This window comes from Phalacrocorax carbo, chromosome 13, assembly GCF_963921805.1.
Source record: "Phalacrocorax carbo chromosome 13, bPhaCar2.1, whole genome shotgun sequence".
NCBI lineage: Eukaryota > Metazoa > Chordata > Aves > Suliformes > Phalacrocoracidae > Phalacrocorax > Phalacrocorax carbo.
The window spans coordinates 14,087,839-14,104,084 of record NC_087525.1 but is presented as its reverse complement, the minus strand read 5'-3'; the positions used below and the strand labels follow the sequence as shown (position 1 = coordinate 14,104,084).

Genomic DNA, 16,246 nt, shown 5'->3' with positions numbered 1-16,246 from the left:
CCCACCAAAGCTGCTTCATCACTCCCCTCCTCAGCTGGGCAGGATCATGGGTTGAGATAAGGACAGGGAGAGATCACTCACCAATTACCGTCATGGCCAAAACAGACTTGACTTGGGAAAATTGGTTTAATTTATTGCCCATCAAATCAGAATAGGGTAATGAGAAATAAACACTAAATCTCAAAACGCCTTCTCTCCACCCCTTCCTTCTTCCTGGGCTTAGCTTTACTCCTTATTTCTCTCTCTCCTCCTGCCAGCGGTGCAGGGGGACGGGGAATGGGGGTTGTGGTTAGTCCATCACATGCTGTCTCTGCCGCTCCGTCTTCCTCATGGGGAGGACTCCTCACACTCCTCCCCTGCTCCAGCGTGGGGTCCCTCCCACGGGACACAGTCCTCCATGCACTGCTCCACCTGGGCCCCCCCTTGGGATCACAAGTCCTGCCAGCAAACTTGCGCCAGCGTGGGCTCTTCTCCCCACAGGGCCCCTGCCACAGCGTGGGCTTCCCTTGGGGCACAGCCTCCTTCGGGCACCCACCTGCTCTGGTGTGGGGTCCCCACGGGCTGCAGGTGTATCTCTGCCCCACGGCTAACCTCCATGGGCTGCAGGGGAATCTCTGCTCCGACACCTGGAGCGTCTCTTCCCCTCCTTCCTCACTGACCTGGGTGTCTGCAGGGCTGCTCCTCTCACACATTCTCGCTCCTCTCTCCAGCTGCAGCTGCACAGTTTGGGGTTCCCCCCCCCCCCTTCTTAAATACGTCACCCCAGAGGTGCTCCCACCGCCGCTGATGGGCTCGGCCTTGGCCAGCGGTGGGTCTGTGCTGGAGCCGGCTGGCGCTGGCTCTATCGGACATGGGGGCAGCTTCTAGCAGCTTCTCACAGAAGCCGCCCCTGCAGCCCCCCTGCTACCAAACCCTTGCCCTGCAAACCCAGTTCAGTGACCATGAATTGAATTTGGAACACACCAACGAGCCTCTGAGCAGGTATGCCCCAGCGGACAGTGAGCACAGAAGCTATGTCTCTGTTGTCAGTGTTATCTGTGGTCTGTAGCTCAGATCTGATGGGTGACAGTACTCTTGACTCTTCCAGAACAATGCTTCGTGCTGATGCTTTATCCCTTCAAACTGCATGAGTATCACAAATTCCCCTTGACTACTTGTAACCTTCATATTCCAGTGTGCGTGAAATTGTGTAGAGACATCCTTAGTTGTGAAAGCCACTCTTCAGTCTCAAATGGTCAACTAGCTCTTTCTCAAGTAATATTCACTGTAACTGCAAGTGACGTGCCCAAAGGGCTGTCAAAAGCAGAAAACATAGTGAAAAATATATTTCTTCCAGTTACTTTTAGCTGTTGTCTTGCCTGTTACTTTAGCAGATGGTATTTATATTCATAGATGTTTATTTTAAAAAGAAAAGTAACCTGTGCTTTGGTGTGTAGACAGGCACTGAGAAGATGCAGTATGCTTTCCTTCAAAGCCTCCCGGTATTTGTGCAGCTGTCTGTTTCTGTCTTAACAGGGATCACCACAAACTATTCCACGTGCACCCCAAGTATCAAGACTTGTCCAGATGGCACCTGTGATGCGGTTGAGAGCAAAGATCCAGCTGTGTGCCCCCAAGACTGCACAAGTACGGAAATGTTTTAGGATGGGCTTTTCTGTGTCACCACTGATCCTTGTTCAAGTTCCACTTTCTTGATCCCAGATGCAGGCTTTACAAGCTCAACATAGTTAGCATCTTTGCGCTGCCATACCTGCATTTGAATCATACAAAACAGTTAAGGTTATGTTCTTTTTTAAGCCAGTCAGCCAATACCTACTGGCTGACAGTGATGGAAAGATAAGGTTTTCTCGGTAATCCTCACTCTGCTCCCCCTGCTAATTCACAGGTAGTGTTTTTCAGTGGAGGTATTTCCTTAAACAGATACAGGTTCTGGGCAAGTTAATGCCCTATTTCCAAACTTTAGCACGATATGATAGAAACCGTGCATATTTTGACTCCAGTTTAAATCAGTAAGAAAAAATAAATTCCAATTTTAAAATAAACGTGCTTACAGAAGAGGATCATTTGGGGAAATGCACCTGGCCTTATTTGATAGGTGACAATCAAAATGATCCAATGCCTTATCTATTTGAAGATACAGGCAGAGATTCACATGAACAGCTTTTATGAAGGAAGAATTGAAATGCATTTGTGTTTTTTTTTCTTGAACACATCTTTCTACATTCCACTCATATGCCTGCTCATACCTGCAAGTTCACAACCACCCTGAAGATATAAAGGTTAGAAAAACAGTGTATTGCACTTGAGCGATTTCAGTCTTCTACGAGATGATAATTTTTAAGTGGATCGTTTTATCTATCAGTACCTAATTCAGGAATAAAGACATAGATGTTTCTTGAATGATTGTTCTGGCTCTGACATTGCGTACTCCAAGTTTACATTTTAAAAGGGAGGCTAAGAGGAACTAGCATTTTCTTACAAGCTGGGAGTTATGTTCTTCTATAAAATGAACGAATGAAGAGGCATCTTTGTCTTTCTTACATGCAAGAACATGATTGCATATTGTAAATTACTGTTATCACAAAGGCAATTATTTCATCAGAGTGCGTAAAAACAATCCTTAAAGCACCAGAAATGCTTGAAGTGAATGCAAGTAACTTCTCTAATCATCTGAAAAGAATTATTTATTGGTAATAACTGCAACCACTTGCCATTCTAAAAGTGGAAATATTTGTGCCAGAGGCTGCGCTGCTAAAACATGTGATGTGCAACATATGCAGCATCGGATGTTTTGTTCAACGGAAGCCTGAAAGAAATACTCTCTTATTAGGTAATCAAAGCAGGCAAGTAAGACAAGCTTTCAAGATGTTATGTATGCCTTTTTAATGCTTGAGCTGGATAATTTTATACATGATTTGATGCAATTCAGAACCTGGGCTGGTGCCCAAAAGCAGTATATTTACAGACAAAGAAATGAGTGTGTTTTGGGAACTCAGAGGAGCAGAGGTATATTATGTCAGCTTTTACTGGCAGAGGACATTTCTTTGGGAATGGCAAGCAATAAATTGAAAGCCCCAGATGCTTTAAGATCAAGGATGTTCTTTAAGTACAGACAGTTGCTAAAACACTTATTTTTATAATTCACCTACCATTATGATGGCTATGTACTTGGGTCCTGAAATTGCTTTCTCACGCTAACGCTATGAATATTACGTTCAAGGGCACTCAGCTGAAACAACTGGGGCTGTGGCTGTGCCTGTCAAATAGAGGCAACCTAACAGCATTCTAAGCAAGACACTTTCCTGTAGGAAGTAACTGCTTCAGGGCTGGTGAATCTTGCTAAACATTTGTAAATGACTGTTCTTTGTAGGTTCCTCTGAACTTTGGCTTTTTGATAATGGAAAAAAATATATAGTGCTTAGGTCTCCACCTTTGCTTTGCATGTCTGTTTTCAGCGGTATTTGTACGATGTTGTTGATTTTGTCCAACAACCAGTGTTTTAACTTTCTGAATTTCTGGAATTTCTGTGTGGTGTGTGGGATAGGGCCACAGTTTTTCCTTTTTCCAAATGAGCTTGAGGCAGGGAAAGCTCTTTCCCACCACAGGGCAATGAAAACAGCTGATGATTTAAAACAGGAGCATGTGAAACACCACACAATTCAAAACAATATTGATAATTCTTGGAATTTTCCTACTTCCCCCTTTTTGGTGAAAAAGACATTTTTGGGTCCCTGGAATGCATATAGGAAGGTCCATGTTTCCAGTGCACACCTGCAGTGAAAATGTACTCCTCTCTTCCCTGCTGTGTAAAAACACTTTGTTCTTCAAATCCATTGCTCAAGAACAGTTTGGATAGGACCTGCTCATCCCCTACTTCCCCCTTCTAGCAGGTCCTCAAACATAGGCAGATATAGATAAATACATATGATTTTTCTGAGGCTAATGGAAACTTTATCTCATCACCTCTTCACAACAGAGAAAGCTGGCTGGGGGGGCCAGTCAAGAATTTTTAGGAGCACCCATGCTTCTTCAAACAACTGGTGTCACCTCAAAGAGCAATGACTCAGCACAGCCTCTTCCAAAATAATCCAGATGAGCTGCATATAACTTAGTAGGTGTGGCCTCTCTACAAAGATGGTCAAAATCTGTCCACTTTGCTTAAATACCCAAGTCCCTGTTTCACTTCTTCTAAAAAAGGATGTTTGCCTTTATGTTGCCAAAAATATCCTCTTCCTCAATTCGTGTTACACATACAAAGAAATGTAAAAGAAAGTCGTTCACTCTACTGTTGACTTAGATGGGTTGGAGGAAAATGAGTTGAAATAAGATGACGACTATTGACAAAAACTTGTTCATCTTTCAAATCCCTTTATGGTTTAGGCAGTTTTTCTGAAAGGCAGCTAAACTTGCAGAACCCCATTGGTTTCTGTCGATACGATGCTGTTTGTGATTAAAGGCAGTTTATATGTGAAAAATGTCACAACTAATGGTCATTTCTATAATATATGCAGAAAAAAAGTTATTTACTTGGAAGTACAGTTGCAGTTACTCTGCCTGAGGAGCTCCCACTTGAAACCAAGTGTAGCTCTGTATGACTTGCTGCACTTTTTTCCTAATATTAAACAATACATTTTTAGATAACAAAAGATTTGTTTTTTTTAATCAGTTACACTTGGCATTTACTCTTAGTGTTTTCATTAGACTATCCCATGGCACTTTACAGATCTGATTGTCATTATCTCCATTTGACAGCGGAACAAATGATACCTAGAACAGTATGCTGACTTTTCCAAGGTCAGAGGAAATTGGCATCAGAACCAGGAACAGAACTCAAGTCTGTAGACTGCTGGGCTATGCCACTGGACTGTACATCATCTCGTGTGAAAAAAAATACCCAAGATGAGGGTGGAGAGAAACTAAAATAAGTAGACTAGAGAAGATATTTTAGGGAGAATTTTAAAATGTAATGTGACCTTGCTGGTACAGATCTGTAATGCTTTATGAGGAAACTGAGTCAGGACAGCCACGAGATGATCAATTGAGGTAGATGTATGGCACTAAATAATGGGATTCTATATAATGTTTTGAGGGGTACATGAAATCAGGGAAGCATCCCAGCTATGCAATGCAAAGAGAACTATTATATTTTTATTATAGATAAATTTGAATGCAGAGTCTTCCATAATGGGAATAGCTGCTAAGCAGGGCTAATGTTCAAGCAGTCCAAGGTCCTCTCATTTCAGAATCTCAGCAATTTCATAATTTAGACTCCTCTAATTCTCAGGAATCCCTGTCTTTATCACTGCCCTGGCAAATTTCGGAAGCATACTGGGATAAATCCATGGAACACTTTGAGCCTTATTTTTTTTCCCCTTTAACTACTCGTGAGAATGTTAGCTTGTGCCTGTATTTGATTAGGTGGCAACATTATCGGTGGTCATGGGAAAGGCATTGGAAATCTTGGAATTAAGTCAGGACATGGGATTTGCTACTGCTTCCCAAGACAGAACTGCTATTGTGAGAAAGATGATATCAAGGGTAAGTCTAAACGTTACCTTCTGTTCTCATATTAATCTTTTCCTCTGTTTGTATCTACCATCTGTGTATATACAATGATCTAAACTAGTGGGCATGTTAATAAACAATATCTTTGGTATCAGAGACTGTTAATATAAAATTAATTAAGAACTGGCATCTTGACTTCTACTGTAGAGCCTGAAAATCTCCAGAGCGGGGTTATTTCTGCCCTTGGCTAAAGAATCTTTTTTATCCATCACTACATGACAAACAGGTTGGCCATCCTTTGGTTTCCAGCAGCATTTGTATTTCATGAGACTCACCTGATATTTGCAAAGACAGCTAGGAGAATTAGAATAACAACTTCCATTACTTTCAAGTAATTCCAGCCTCCTAATAATTTCCAAAAATCTTGGCTTCAGAATGCCAGAGATAGCCAGCACCCATCGTTTTAGGAGGAGTGGATTGTTTTTTTCATTGCCCTTTGTTTAAACAGAAATGCTCTATGCAGTTGTTTGAAAAAGGTTGATGAGGATTAAATACCGTTTGGGGTTTTTTTCAAAAGAATTGCTAATAATAAATATAACATGAAATATTTTGCATCTTTAAAGCTGAATTTTTTTGAATATATGTCAGTTTACTGTTTTGGGTAAAGACATAAGCATATATTTGGGTAAAGGCTATAGGCATAAAAAGAAGAGGAGGAAGCATAAACCTTCTTGCTATTGCCTTTTTTTTGTTTTTTAAATTCTAGAAAGATACTGTGCTGTTTCCAGTTATTTCTGGGGTACAGGTTGTAGATGTAGCTAAGTTAAGTATGTATCTGAAGTCAGGGTTATCTGATGAACAACAGTGTGAGGACTGTATTTTGGATCTCTCGGTTTCTTCTGGAAGCGACTCCCCAGGGAGGCTGTCTAGGGGCACAGAGGCTTAAAGAGACTTCGTTTCTAAATTAAGACATTGAAAGTGCTTCTGCAAAGGGGGAAGTAGTAAATGGGGAGGAAACAATGCATACTACTTTAGAAGCAGTTGCAACATTAGGCGATGTTTTCAGAAATAATTATTTTGTTGAATACAAAGCAGAAATATTCTAAGTCTCCTCATAACCTAAACAGTTGAAAAGAAATATTCTTTAATGCCTAACAATAGACATAATGAATTAAATTCACATTTGAAGAAGATTTTATCTGATGGGTTGGATGGCTCTAACATAAACTGTTGTCCACAAGCAAAATTCAGTCATATGTCTCCAGAGAGATAAGCGGTACCAGAAGATCAATATATGGTAGGCTGGGTCTTAAAGAGGAGTGTCAGAAGTAGCCTATGTCTATTAAGATAAGGAATGTGGGGTCAAGCTACCTATCCTTACATTTACACAGGCAGTTAGGCAAACAACTGCCTGCTGGTGTCCAAAATGAAAGGAGAATTGGTAGGTGCAGTGGGCATATTTGCAAATTCTCAAATTTCATTGAGAATTAGCTATTTGGGTTTCCTCTAGGTTTTTAAATTATTTTGAGTTCTGTTTCTGTCACACCTATGTGTGTCCTGGGCACTGCCAAATCGGAAGTAGGAGACAACAACAAGCAAAGTTCTAAGCAGCTCTTCTTGGTCCACAGAGCAACTATGTGATGATGTGTGCAAGACTGTGATAGCAGGGGCAGTGTTGCTGTCCTTCATCATCTCCGTGCTGCTCTCTTCCTACTTCATCCATCGTTACCACAAGAATTCTCCAAAGCCACCTATTGCCTCTGCAGAAATGACGTTCCGGCGCCCAGCACAGTCCTACCCCATCAGTTATTCTTCCACTAACGTCCGCCGGCCTTCTTTGGATTCCATGGAGAACCAGGTGTCTGTAGACACCTTTAAAATACCAGTAAGCCTGACATAATTTTGCATGCTCTTTTTCTATGTCTGTCTTGTTCCTAAAGTATGTTGTTTATGCATGCATAAAATGTTACAGAAATGCAATCTAGTCATAGAAACGTGCAGCTCAAATAACTAAAATAGAAACCATGTGTACGGGCTGAAGATACTTAATAAGTAATTGGATAAACCGTATCTTCTCCTATTTTTGTTATGTTTTCCTATAACGTAACGTAGGCCTAATATGAGCCAATGTTTTTTCATTTAGAAACTCTACATTTGACCGTAGCATGGTTTTACTTTGTTCGATTAAATACTAATGATCAGCAGGTTTGTAGTCTCTGTGGTGAGCCGTAATATCGCAACAATGGTAAGTCTAAACCAAAACAGATGGTAGGCATGAGTTGCAGTGTGAGTTTTACCCATATTTTGAGGATTTTTGCCCAGTCACACTATCATACCCTTAATCTAGTTTTTTCTGTGTTGAATCACATACTACCCAGGACGCCTGCCAGCTGTTGTGTTTTCATGGACCGACATGGTAGAGAAACACTGCTGCTTTATATGACATATGTGGCAACATCAAATCTATTTGGATGTTAGATATTGAGGTCTTCACAGACCCTGCACTCCGTTTGCTTTAATTTCTTGTCTGGTTTGTACATCTGTCATCATTTTGCAACCGTAAAGTTTAATAGCACTAATTTCATAAGAGGAAGTTTTGTCGTCTCCGATGAGCTCTTAAGGGAAAGCCTTACTCCATGAGTAAAACTGATTTACTTTGCTGTGAAGTCCAGGGTCACATACTGATAGTTATTCTGAAAGCAAGCATTTATCCTGTATCACTTCATGTTTCATTTGTACCTGATTTCCCAGACCTGTAAATGTAATCCATTATCCACAGACTACATGTACAGCCTGTTTTGAAGTAGGTGATTTCAAGGTAATGGAAAAACACTGTCAGAATACCTGGAGATTCAGGAGGTACAGAAGCTTTTATAGCAACACACTGATATTGATAAAAAGAGCAACCAAACATCGTACACCAAAGCGTGCCTCTTCCTGAAGAGCGTTCTCCTAGTGAACGTTAAGGCTTCGGGTGCAGCTAGCCACTCCTTTTCCTGCTTCAGCTTATAGGGTTCCTTTTCTCTCCTGCAGGAAGATCCAAAGTGGGAATTCCCTCGGAAGAACCTGGTTCTGGGCAAGACTCTTGGAGAAGGAGAATTTGGAAAGGTGGTCAAGGCAACAGCATTCCGCCTCAAGGGAAGAGCTGGCTATACCACTGTGGCAGTGAAAATGCTAAAAGGTACATTCACGTCTGAGTCTGAAATGGTTTGAAAACTATTTGTTGTAACCTGTTGAATGGATTTTAAGAGGGGCTAGCCTGAAGGTAAGTGGTCAGCTAAAACCAGCCGTTGTCACAGCCCCCATTTTTTTCCAGCATTCTTTTATATTCTGGCAGATTTTGTACTTCAGGAGCTAGCATTACCTTGACCCAAATAAGTAATTTCCACAAATCCTAATTCATGATGCACAAGGAGCCTCTGACTTAATCCAGCAAATGTACTTAGTTTCATTTGGCATTGATGGAAATATTGCAAGGGCTTCTTAAAACCTTCTGATTATTTTTTCCCTTCTACCCAGTTTTCTTTCACAAAGATTTTAAAATAAAATGTGTTATAATCGTGTCAAGAGACATAATAGAACTATTAAGTTACTTTTCTGATTGAGAGTTCCACCTACTTTTATACTTTTTGATCTGCTTTTCAATTACTAGGAGCTCTGCCAAACTGACTTGAATAGCCCAGTACTGTCTCCTGGTGTTTTCAGTTTTAAAGCTGAGGGGAAACAAAAAATATGCCTAGGTAATGTTGTGATAATAACGTGAGACCTTGAGCTCCTTTCTCTTTCTCTGTTCAGTGGTTTTCAGCTGCAAATAAACCCGCTTCTTTCCCATATAGAAAAAGAAATTGTACTGAAAGATAAACATGAAAAAAATTAATGTTTTTGCTTGGTCTCTGAAGTAGAAAATCTCCAGTACATTTCAGGTGGAAGCTGTTGTAACGTATGACTTTTGCCACCTTTACAGAGAGAGATATTATATGAGTATAGATTTTACATATCTAATGTCTGAGGCTGGTTTCTAATGAGGACTTCACTACACATGCAATGATAGTGAAGGAGGTCAGCAGAAATGCTCTAACCAGCTCCTTCAAAAGGTCATTTATTCATCACAGCCTGAAAGAGGAAATAGATATGAAAATTGTGTCCTTCCCTACCGCTTTGTGTACTAATTCATATGTGCATGTAGTGCCTACATAACAGGCATCTAGGAATACACGAGCCAAAGAGGGAAAACAATCTATATCCCACCATTTTACCAAAGAAATGGACGCATTATGAAGCACATGCCTGCATTGCAAGAGGTTCAGTGGAGAATAGGTCATATGGAGGAAATCTAGGAACTAAGTCTTTTCAGAAGTGAGGCCTAGTTAACCATTACTTGTAATACTCAAGTAACAACCTGTATATCCTTATCAATAGAATAGTCCTAGTGATCATTTAATTTCGTATTTGTGCACTTAACGTCACCAATCTTCTAGCACGTTTTCATCAACAACATGTGACTGAGTTAAGATTCCGAAACTTAGTGGTAAAAATGTTGCTTTTACTTGCAGATGATTTAACATTCCCTAGCTATTATGAAGGAAAGAATTGACAGAATTGATAAAGCGGAGTAAACTGTTATTTCAAGCACCTTATTTTAATAAATTGAACTGACATTTGCAGTAATACTTCAGGCTCTAATGAATCTTTGTAATGTAAATTGCATTGCAGATAGTCACCTGAAATTCCATTTCCAACTTGACTGTGGAGAACATTTGTCATTCTGAAAATATTTATCTGTTGTTTTCAGTTTAACTGTACTGTTAACACATGACAGCTCAAGTATAAGAAACATTGCTTTAGTCCACAGTAGTCTTCATAACGCTGTCAGGAAGTATACAGAATATTTATTTTGGATCAGGACAACGTCACCCATTCTTTCCCTGTAATAGAGGCAAAGCGGGTAATTTGTCCAAGTATTAGGGACTCTGCACTGCCTGACCTTTAAAAGGGAAAGGGAATGGTGTGTATACCGGTATGTTAGTGGAGAAAGCCTCCTGCTTATTGCAGGAAACACATCTCCTGCCTGAGCTGTGTAGATGGGCACAACTGGTGGTTAAGAACGGACCAGGGTAGGACTCCCCCTACTTTGTCAGCCTGGCATTATGTACTAGGGAGGAAACAAGGAGCAGTAAGTAATTAGCTGAGCCAAAATAGCCTAGGACCTATGGATGGAGGTTTAAAGCAAGAGGGAAAATTTTTTCAGCCCATTATTACCACTCTTCTCCTATGAATTAAATCTGACCTCCTGCATGATACGAATGCCCTCATTACAATAAAACTAAAGGGGAAACCACAAACCAATAGGTAAATAGACATTATTCGCAATTTGTGAAAACAAGGGGCATAAAGCTTCAGAGCTAATTGTCTCCATTTGTGCACTATCAAAGGTTGTTTTTTCCAGTAGACAAACAGGCACGGTACTCGGGGAACTTTGTTCTGTTCTTGTACATGCTACACAGTTTCAGAGCTAGAAAAATAGGCATTAAGTGGATGTCGTTCATTTCTGTTTTACCTAAATGCATATTTTCTGTAGTCCCTATCAGTAGTGAGAGACCATCTGATCTTGCATGCCCTGGGGTAGAAGACTCTGAAGTCTGAGTGGAGGTTCAGACTATAATATAATATATGGCAGATACAAATTACAGCACCGATACAAACATATTGCAGAACAGAATAAAAAATTATCATGACCAGGGGAAAACTATTAGCACACGTATTTTAAATGGATATGTACATAAATCCTTCAGTGCTTACAGCCTTTCCGGAAGAACATATAGAAGATCAGAAGCTAAGCTTGGTTTTTTATTAGCCTTAAGTAAAGGTGAGCACATACCTGCCAACTGCCCAGTAATAACACTCTGTAGGAACTATCCAGGGAGGTTCTGTCTGTCAGAGGGATGAAGGATGAGGTAGAAAAAGGGTTATCTCTGACCTATGGTGTCTTTATGGCTAAAGATCTCCTTCAAGCCCCAGTGCGTTCAAAGAGGAAGTTTGTTAGTCAGAACAGTGCAAAAACAAAACGCTTGAACAGCTGAGAAAGCCTCCTGGGGCTATATATTGCCATACATTCCCCCGGGCACCAGCGAAGTCTGCATACATGTCTCCCAGTAAAATCCATCTGAACTGTACGTTCAGCTTCTGAACCCTAAGTCTGGGTGTGTGCTACCAGTGTAAGGCAGTCGATTAGTGGATGTTTAGTCCATCAGAAAATGTATTTAGGAGGAGCAGGGCTGTATCATGGGAGTTAACTGAGCAGTTCTTTTTTGTTTGATCAACATAAAACCTTGGCTTTCATATGCATCTGAAGCTTCAGTTGCACTGATTCACCCTAAAAGTTGCTTTAGAACCCCAGAAAAGGTCTGTAATAATTTCACGGCATCTGCAAGGCTTTAGAGACCCTGATCCTGATTCTTGGCTGACCTGCTCTTTCTGTAGTCATTTGTATCAGGGCAGAGTGATGGCTCTAGCGGGTTACTGCGCCAGAGCAGCAGCAGTCCCATTCACTTGGTTCTGACATGAATGACCGCAGGGCAGTGGAGATGGGGATATTTCTGTCCTGTGGGAAAGTACAGAGTTTTCCAACCTCTTGCTAATTCCAGGAGAAATGGCTGATCTCATCCTTTAGACGGTACGTAGAGAACACTTGAGTAATGCTTTCCTAACCACAACTGTGTGTTTGCACTTCTGCAGAAAATGCTTCCCAGAGTGAGCTGCGAGATCTACTTTCAGAGTTCAACCTTTTGAAACAGGTGAACCATCCTCATGTCATCAAACTTTATGGAGCCTGCAGCCAAGACGGTAAGTATTAGAAGGTTGTTACTAGGATGAAATCGTCAAGCAAGGAAATAAAGAGCAGTTCGTTGATGGGTTTGGACCACTGCTAATAATTGCTGAACACCTTTTAAATTTGCTGCTAGCTGAAAAAATGAGGGACATATAAGAAAAGCAATGTTTGAAGGGAAGGGGAAATGCTAATTCAGTGTAACTAAGCGTTCTTCCTGTGGTTTTCTTCAGTATGCATTTTGATTCTGAAGCTATTTGAAATTTAACCAATCTACTAGCAACTCTCTTCCTATGAATATATATTTATACGTTACGTTGACACTCAGTAAGTGTTTTCAAATATGGGTTATATTTAAAGTTTAATGGGGTTTTCATGATTGTTGTTGTTATTCATACTGAAACAATGCTTTGAGGCCTGTGCCAGAGAATGAGATCTCCCTCTGGGGGGAAAAAACCAACCAAGCCCCCAAAATAAGACAACTGCAGATCCTTTTTTTAAAATATAGCTGGATAGTTAGATTGATACTCAGTTGTCCTCCTCTGTCCCAAAACTATTGTCGTCTTCTTGTTGTGAAATATTTGCTAAAAGCTGCAGTCATTGAGCGATATATTTCAAGGGGGAAAATTTTCAGACACACCTACTCTAAACTGCCAATGAAGCAGATTTTCATTGTTGTGCATTGATTTGAATAATTTCTGTTCATGTTAAATGAAGTTGCGTTGCAATATCCTCTTCCTTTTCAATCTGTAATTATGCGGCCTAAAATCACTGTATGCATGCTGCAACCTTGGGCAAAGGCCTGCCTTCCTCGCCCAGCCAGTTCTGTTGCAAGTGGCTCTTTTAGTTGTAGACAGAGACTATAGTTTAGGACTGAGTCATCTCTGAGTCTTAGTAACGTAAGGAACCCGCAGTGTGGGAGATTTTTTTATTATTATTATTTTGTCTTTTCAGTCCAATGTGTTTTTTCATCCCAAAGGAATTGAATTGTTTCTGAGTCACAGCCTTTTAATAAGTATCAGGTTAATTCACTGGCGTATGGGGTAGGAGGGCTTTGATACAGCAGACAAATGTATTTAGCATTAAAGCACGGAGTGCATATTATTCATGTGGGTAATGGGGAGGAGAAACTAATGGATGGAAATGTCAGAATGTTTCTGAGTGCTCTGAAAAGGCACCTTAAATACAACACTGGAATTAGCAGATGATTTGTGAGCTCAGTATCACACACTCCTGAAAAGTATTTTGATTTTAATTTTTTTAAAAGTTTTTCTAAGTTGGGCTCTTTCACAGATCTGATTTGTAAGAAGTCTGTCTCTTTTTTAGTCTCAAATTATCTAGATGAAGGAATATAGGTGAGAGCCTGAATTCTGCTTTGATTTAGGCTGAAACTCACTCACTTTGCATAGAAGGATGTAAGATTAAAATATTCTGTGATTCCATGGCTGATTCAGTGACTTGTATGTAGAGGCCAGAAGTGCCTGGAGCCTCTGACTGGTCAAAACAACGTGTTGATTAGAAGACACTTGTTTTGGTGGGGGGGGAATGGTTATCTACTAATTTTTTACTTATCAGTGTGTTTGTTTATTTCAGGCCCGCTGTATTTAATTGTGGAATATGCTAAATACGGCTCCTTGCGCAGCTTTCTCAGGGAAAGCCGAAAAGTAGGACCAAGCTACGTGGGTAGTGACAGCAACAGAAACTCAAGTTATTTGGATAACCCCGATGAGAGAGCCTTAACGATGGGGGATCTGATCTCGTTTGCATGGCAGATCTCACGAGGAATGCAGTACCTTGCAGAAATGAAGGTAGGGCGGTGCGATCGTGATGTGAGCGTGTCCTTGTGATAGATGGACACGTCAGCAGCCCGTTCCTCCTCAGAAAGCTTAAACACTATCGTTGGTTTCTTCCAAAAGCTTGTCCATCGTGATTTAGCAGCCAGAAATGTATTGGTGGCAGAAGGGCGCAAAATGAAGATTTCTGACTTTGGCCTCTCCCGTGACGTATATGAAGAAGATTCATACGTCAAGAGGAGCAAGGTACAGTACACATTAAAAACAGTACTAGGAATTACTACTTCATCAAGAGAATGAATTTATAGTACAGGACTTGAGCATAGAAGAAACAGACAATAGCTATTTTTTATTAACGTAGAATAATTCTTAATTTATAAGAAATAAAAATAGAGATGAAGGAAAATCACGACCTTAATCAGTGGGACAGTAATGTATATCTGTGTAAAAAATGTATCATATTTAAGTCACCATTACATCCTCCACCTCTTTTTGTTGACTCATCAACAAAACCAATTCATTTCTAATATGTAAAAGTTAATAAAAGAAGGGTCGCTATGATGATTAAGGCCTGGGAGCGTCTGACATGCAAGAAGAGGCTGATAGACCTGGGTTTGTTTAGCCTGGAGAAAAGAGGGCTCAGGGGATCTTAATGATTTTTATACATACCTGATGGGAGAGAATAAACCCAACAGAGCCTAAGGTCCTCTTAGTGTGGCGCAGTGACAGGACAAGAGGCAGTGGGTGCTATTTTAAACAGGAGAGATTCCATTTAAAGAAAATAAACTTTTTTTACCATAACAGTGATTGAACATGGGAACAGGCTGCCTGGAAAATCTCCGTCCTTGGAGATAATCAAAACCTGGCTGGAAATGGTCTCAGGAAACCTGCTGTGGCTGACCCTGCTCTCAGCAGAGGGGCAAGGTCCCTGCCGACCTCGGCGGTTCTGTGGTCCTGTGAAAAGTTGCAAGGCAATACATAAAGAGTAGGATGAGATCTGTTCGTTTTTAAAAGCAGTGTGCCAAATCACAGAATCACAGGTGGGAAGGGACCTCAGGGATCATCTAGTCTAACCTTTCTAGGAAGAGCCCAGCCTAGACAAGATGGCCCAGCACCCTGTCCAGCTGAGTCTTGAAAGCGTCCAATGTGGCTGAGTCAACCACTTCCCTGGGGAGATTAGAGTCTCTAATAAATGATTTCTTAAGGCTAGAGAGTTCACACAGGATGCTTAAAATTACCATGTGCTTTGCTTTGTTAACTTAAATATGGAAGACAGACACCTTTTTACGTTGCAAGAGCTTTTAACTATTAACCTTTTTACAGGCAGAAAGCAGCCCATTTTTAAATGAGATGGGCACTCTGATTTATCCAGTTCCTCATCACTCTGCTTGAAAACACAAACAAAAATGCCCATAATTTTTGTGCCTCTTTTCCAATTTATAATTAAAACTATATTAAAAAAATCCCTAAGAGTTGAAAAAAATGCAGACAATTTCTATAAAGATCCTAATTTTGGGAATTAATACATCTGTGCAGAAGACTTGAAGCAAAGCCCTCCTACAAATACTTCCAAATGTATGAAAGAGAACAAATCTTAACCAAAATGGTACATCACAGGTCGGGGTAGATTAGGAGCTAATGCTACCTGCCAGAGGTTATTTAAAGCAATTCTATTTTGCCTGCCACAGTAAATTATTGTCAGGTGCCTACATACAGTTCTGTCTGCTCGCAGTGCTCGCAGCAGGATTCAGCATACGGTAACGTTCCACCTTGTGCAAAGGAAATTTGATAGAAAGATGAGTTGTTTGCTCACATCGCTACTTCCCTGAAAAGAAGCGCTTGAGCATAGCAACTTTGAGACTAAGCAGATAAGTTCAGGTTTGTCATTTATTTATTTTTGTAAAAAAAATACTGTCAAATACAGCAAGGCAAACCCTCTTTCTGCCTGTTTGCATCCACCTGTCACTGACATCAGCACAACTTCTACAAGTCAATCCCAGGCCAGACTATGACGTTTAATGCTACTTTCTGTTGACTCTTTCTAAGATGAGTGGTGTTGGTTCAGTTCCCGCAATGTCTTAATATGAAAGAGTTGCCAAGAGAATTTTTGCATGTGAAAATT

The 16,246-nt window shown here is 40.6% G+C and overlaps 1 protein-coding gene across 1 annotated transcript in view; it reads left to right on the top strand.

The window, feature by feature from the left end:
- RET (ret proto-oncogene) overlaps window positions 1–16,246 on the top strand; it is an 85,494-nt gene that overhangs the window by 56,439 nt on the left and 12,809 nt on the right. The window contains exons 9-15 of the mRNA XM_064464875.1: window positions 1,516–1,626; window positions 5,419–5,538; window positions 7,134–7,390; window positions 8,539–8,686; window positions 12,241–12,348; window positions 13,925–14,139; window positions 14,248–14,370. Coding sequence (XP_064320945.1) covers window positions 1,516–1,626; window positions 5,419–5,538; window positions 7,134–7,390; window positions 8,539–8,686; window positions 12,241–12,348; window positions 13,925–14,139; window positions 14,248–14,370 — 1,082 coding nt within the window. The remainder of the gene's footprint in view (window positions 1–1,515; window positions 1,627–5,418; window positions 5,539–7,133; window positions 7,391–8,538; window positions 8,687–12,240; window positions 12,349–13,924; window positions 14,140–14,247; window positions 14,371–16,246) is intronic.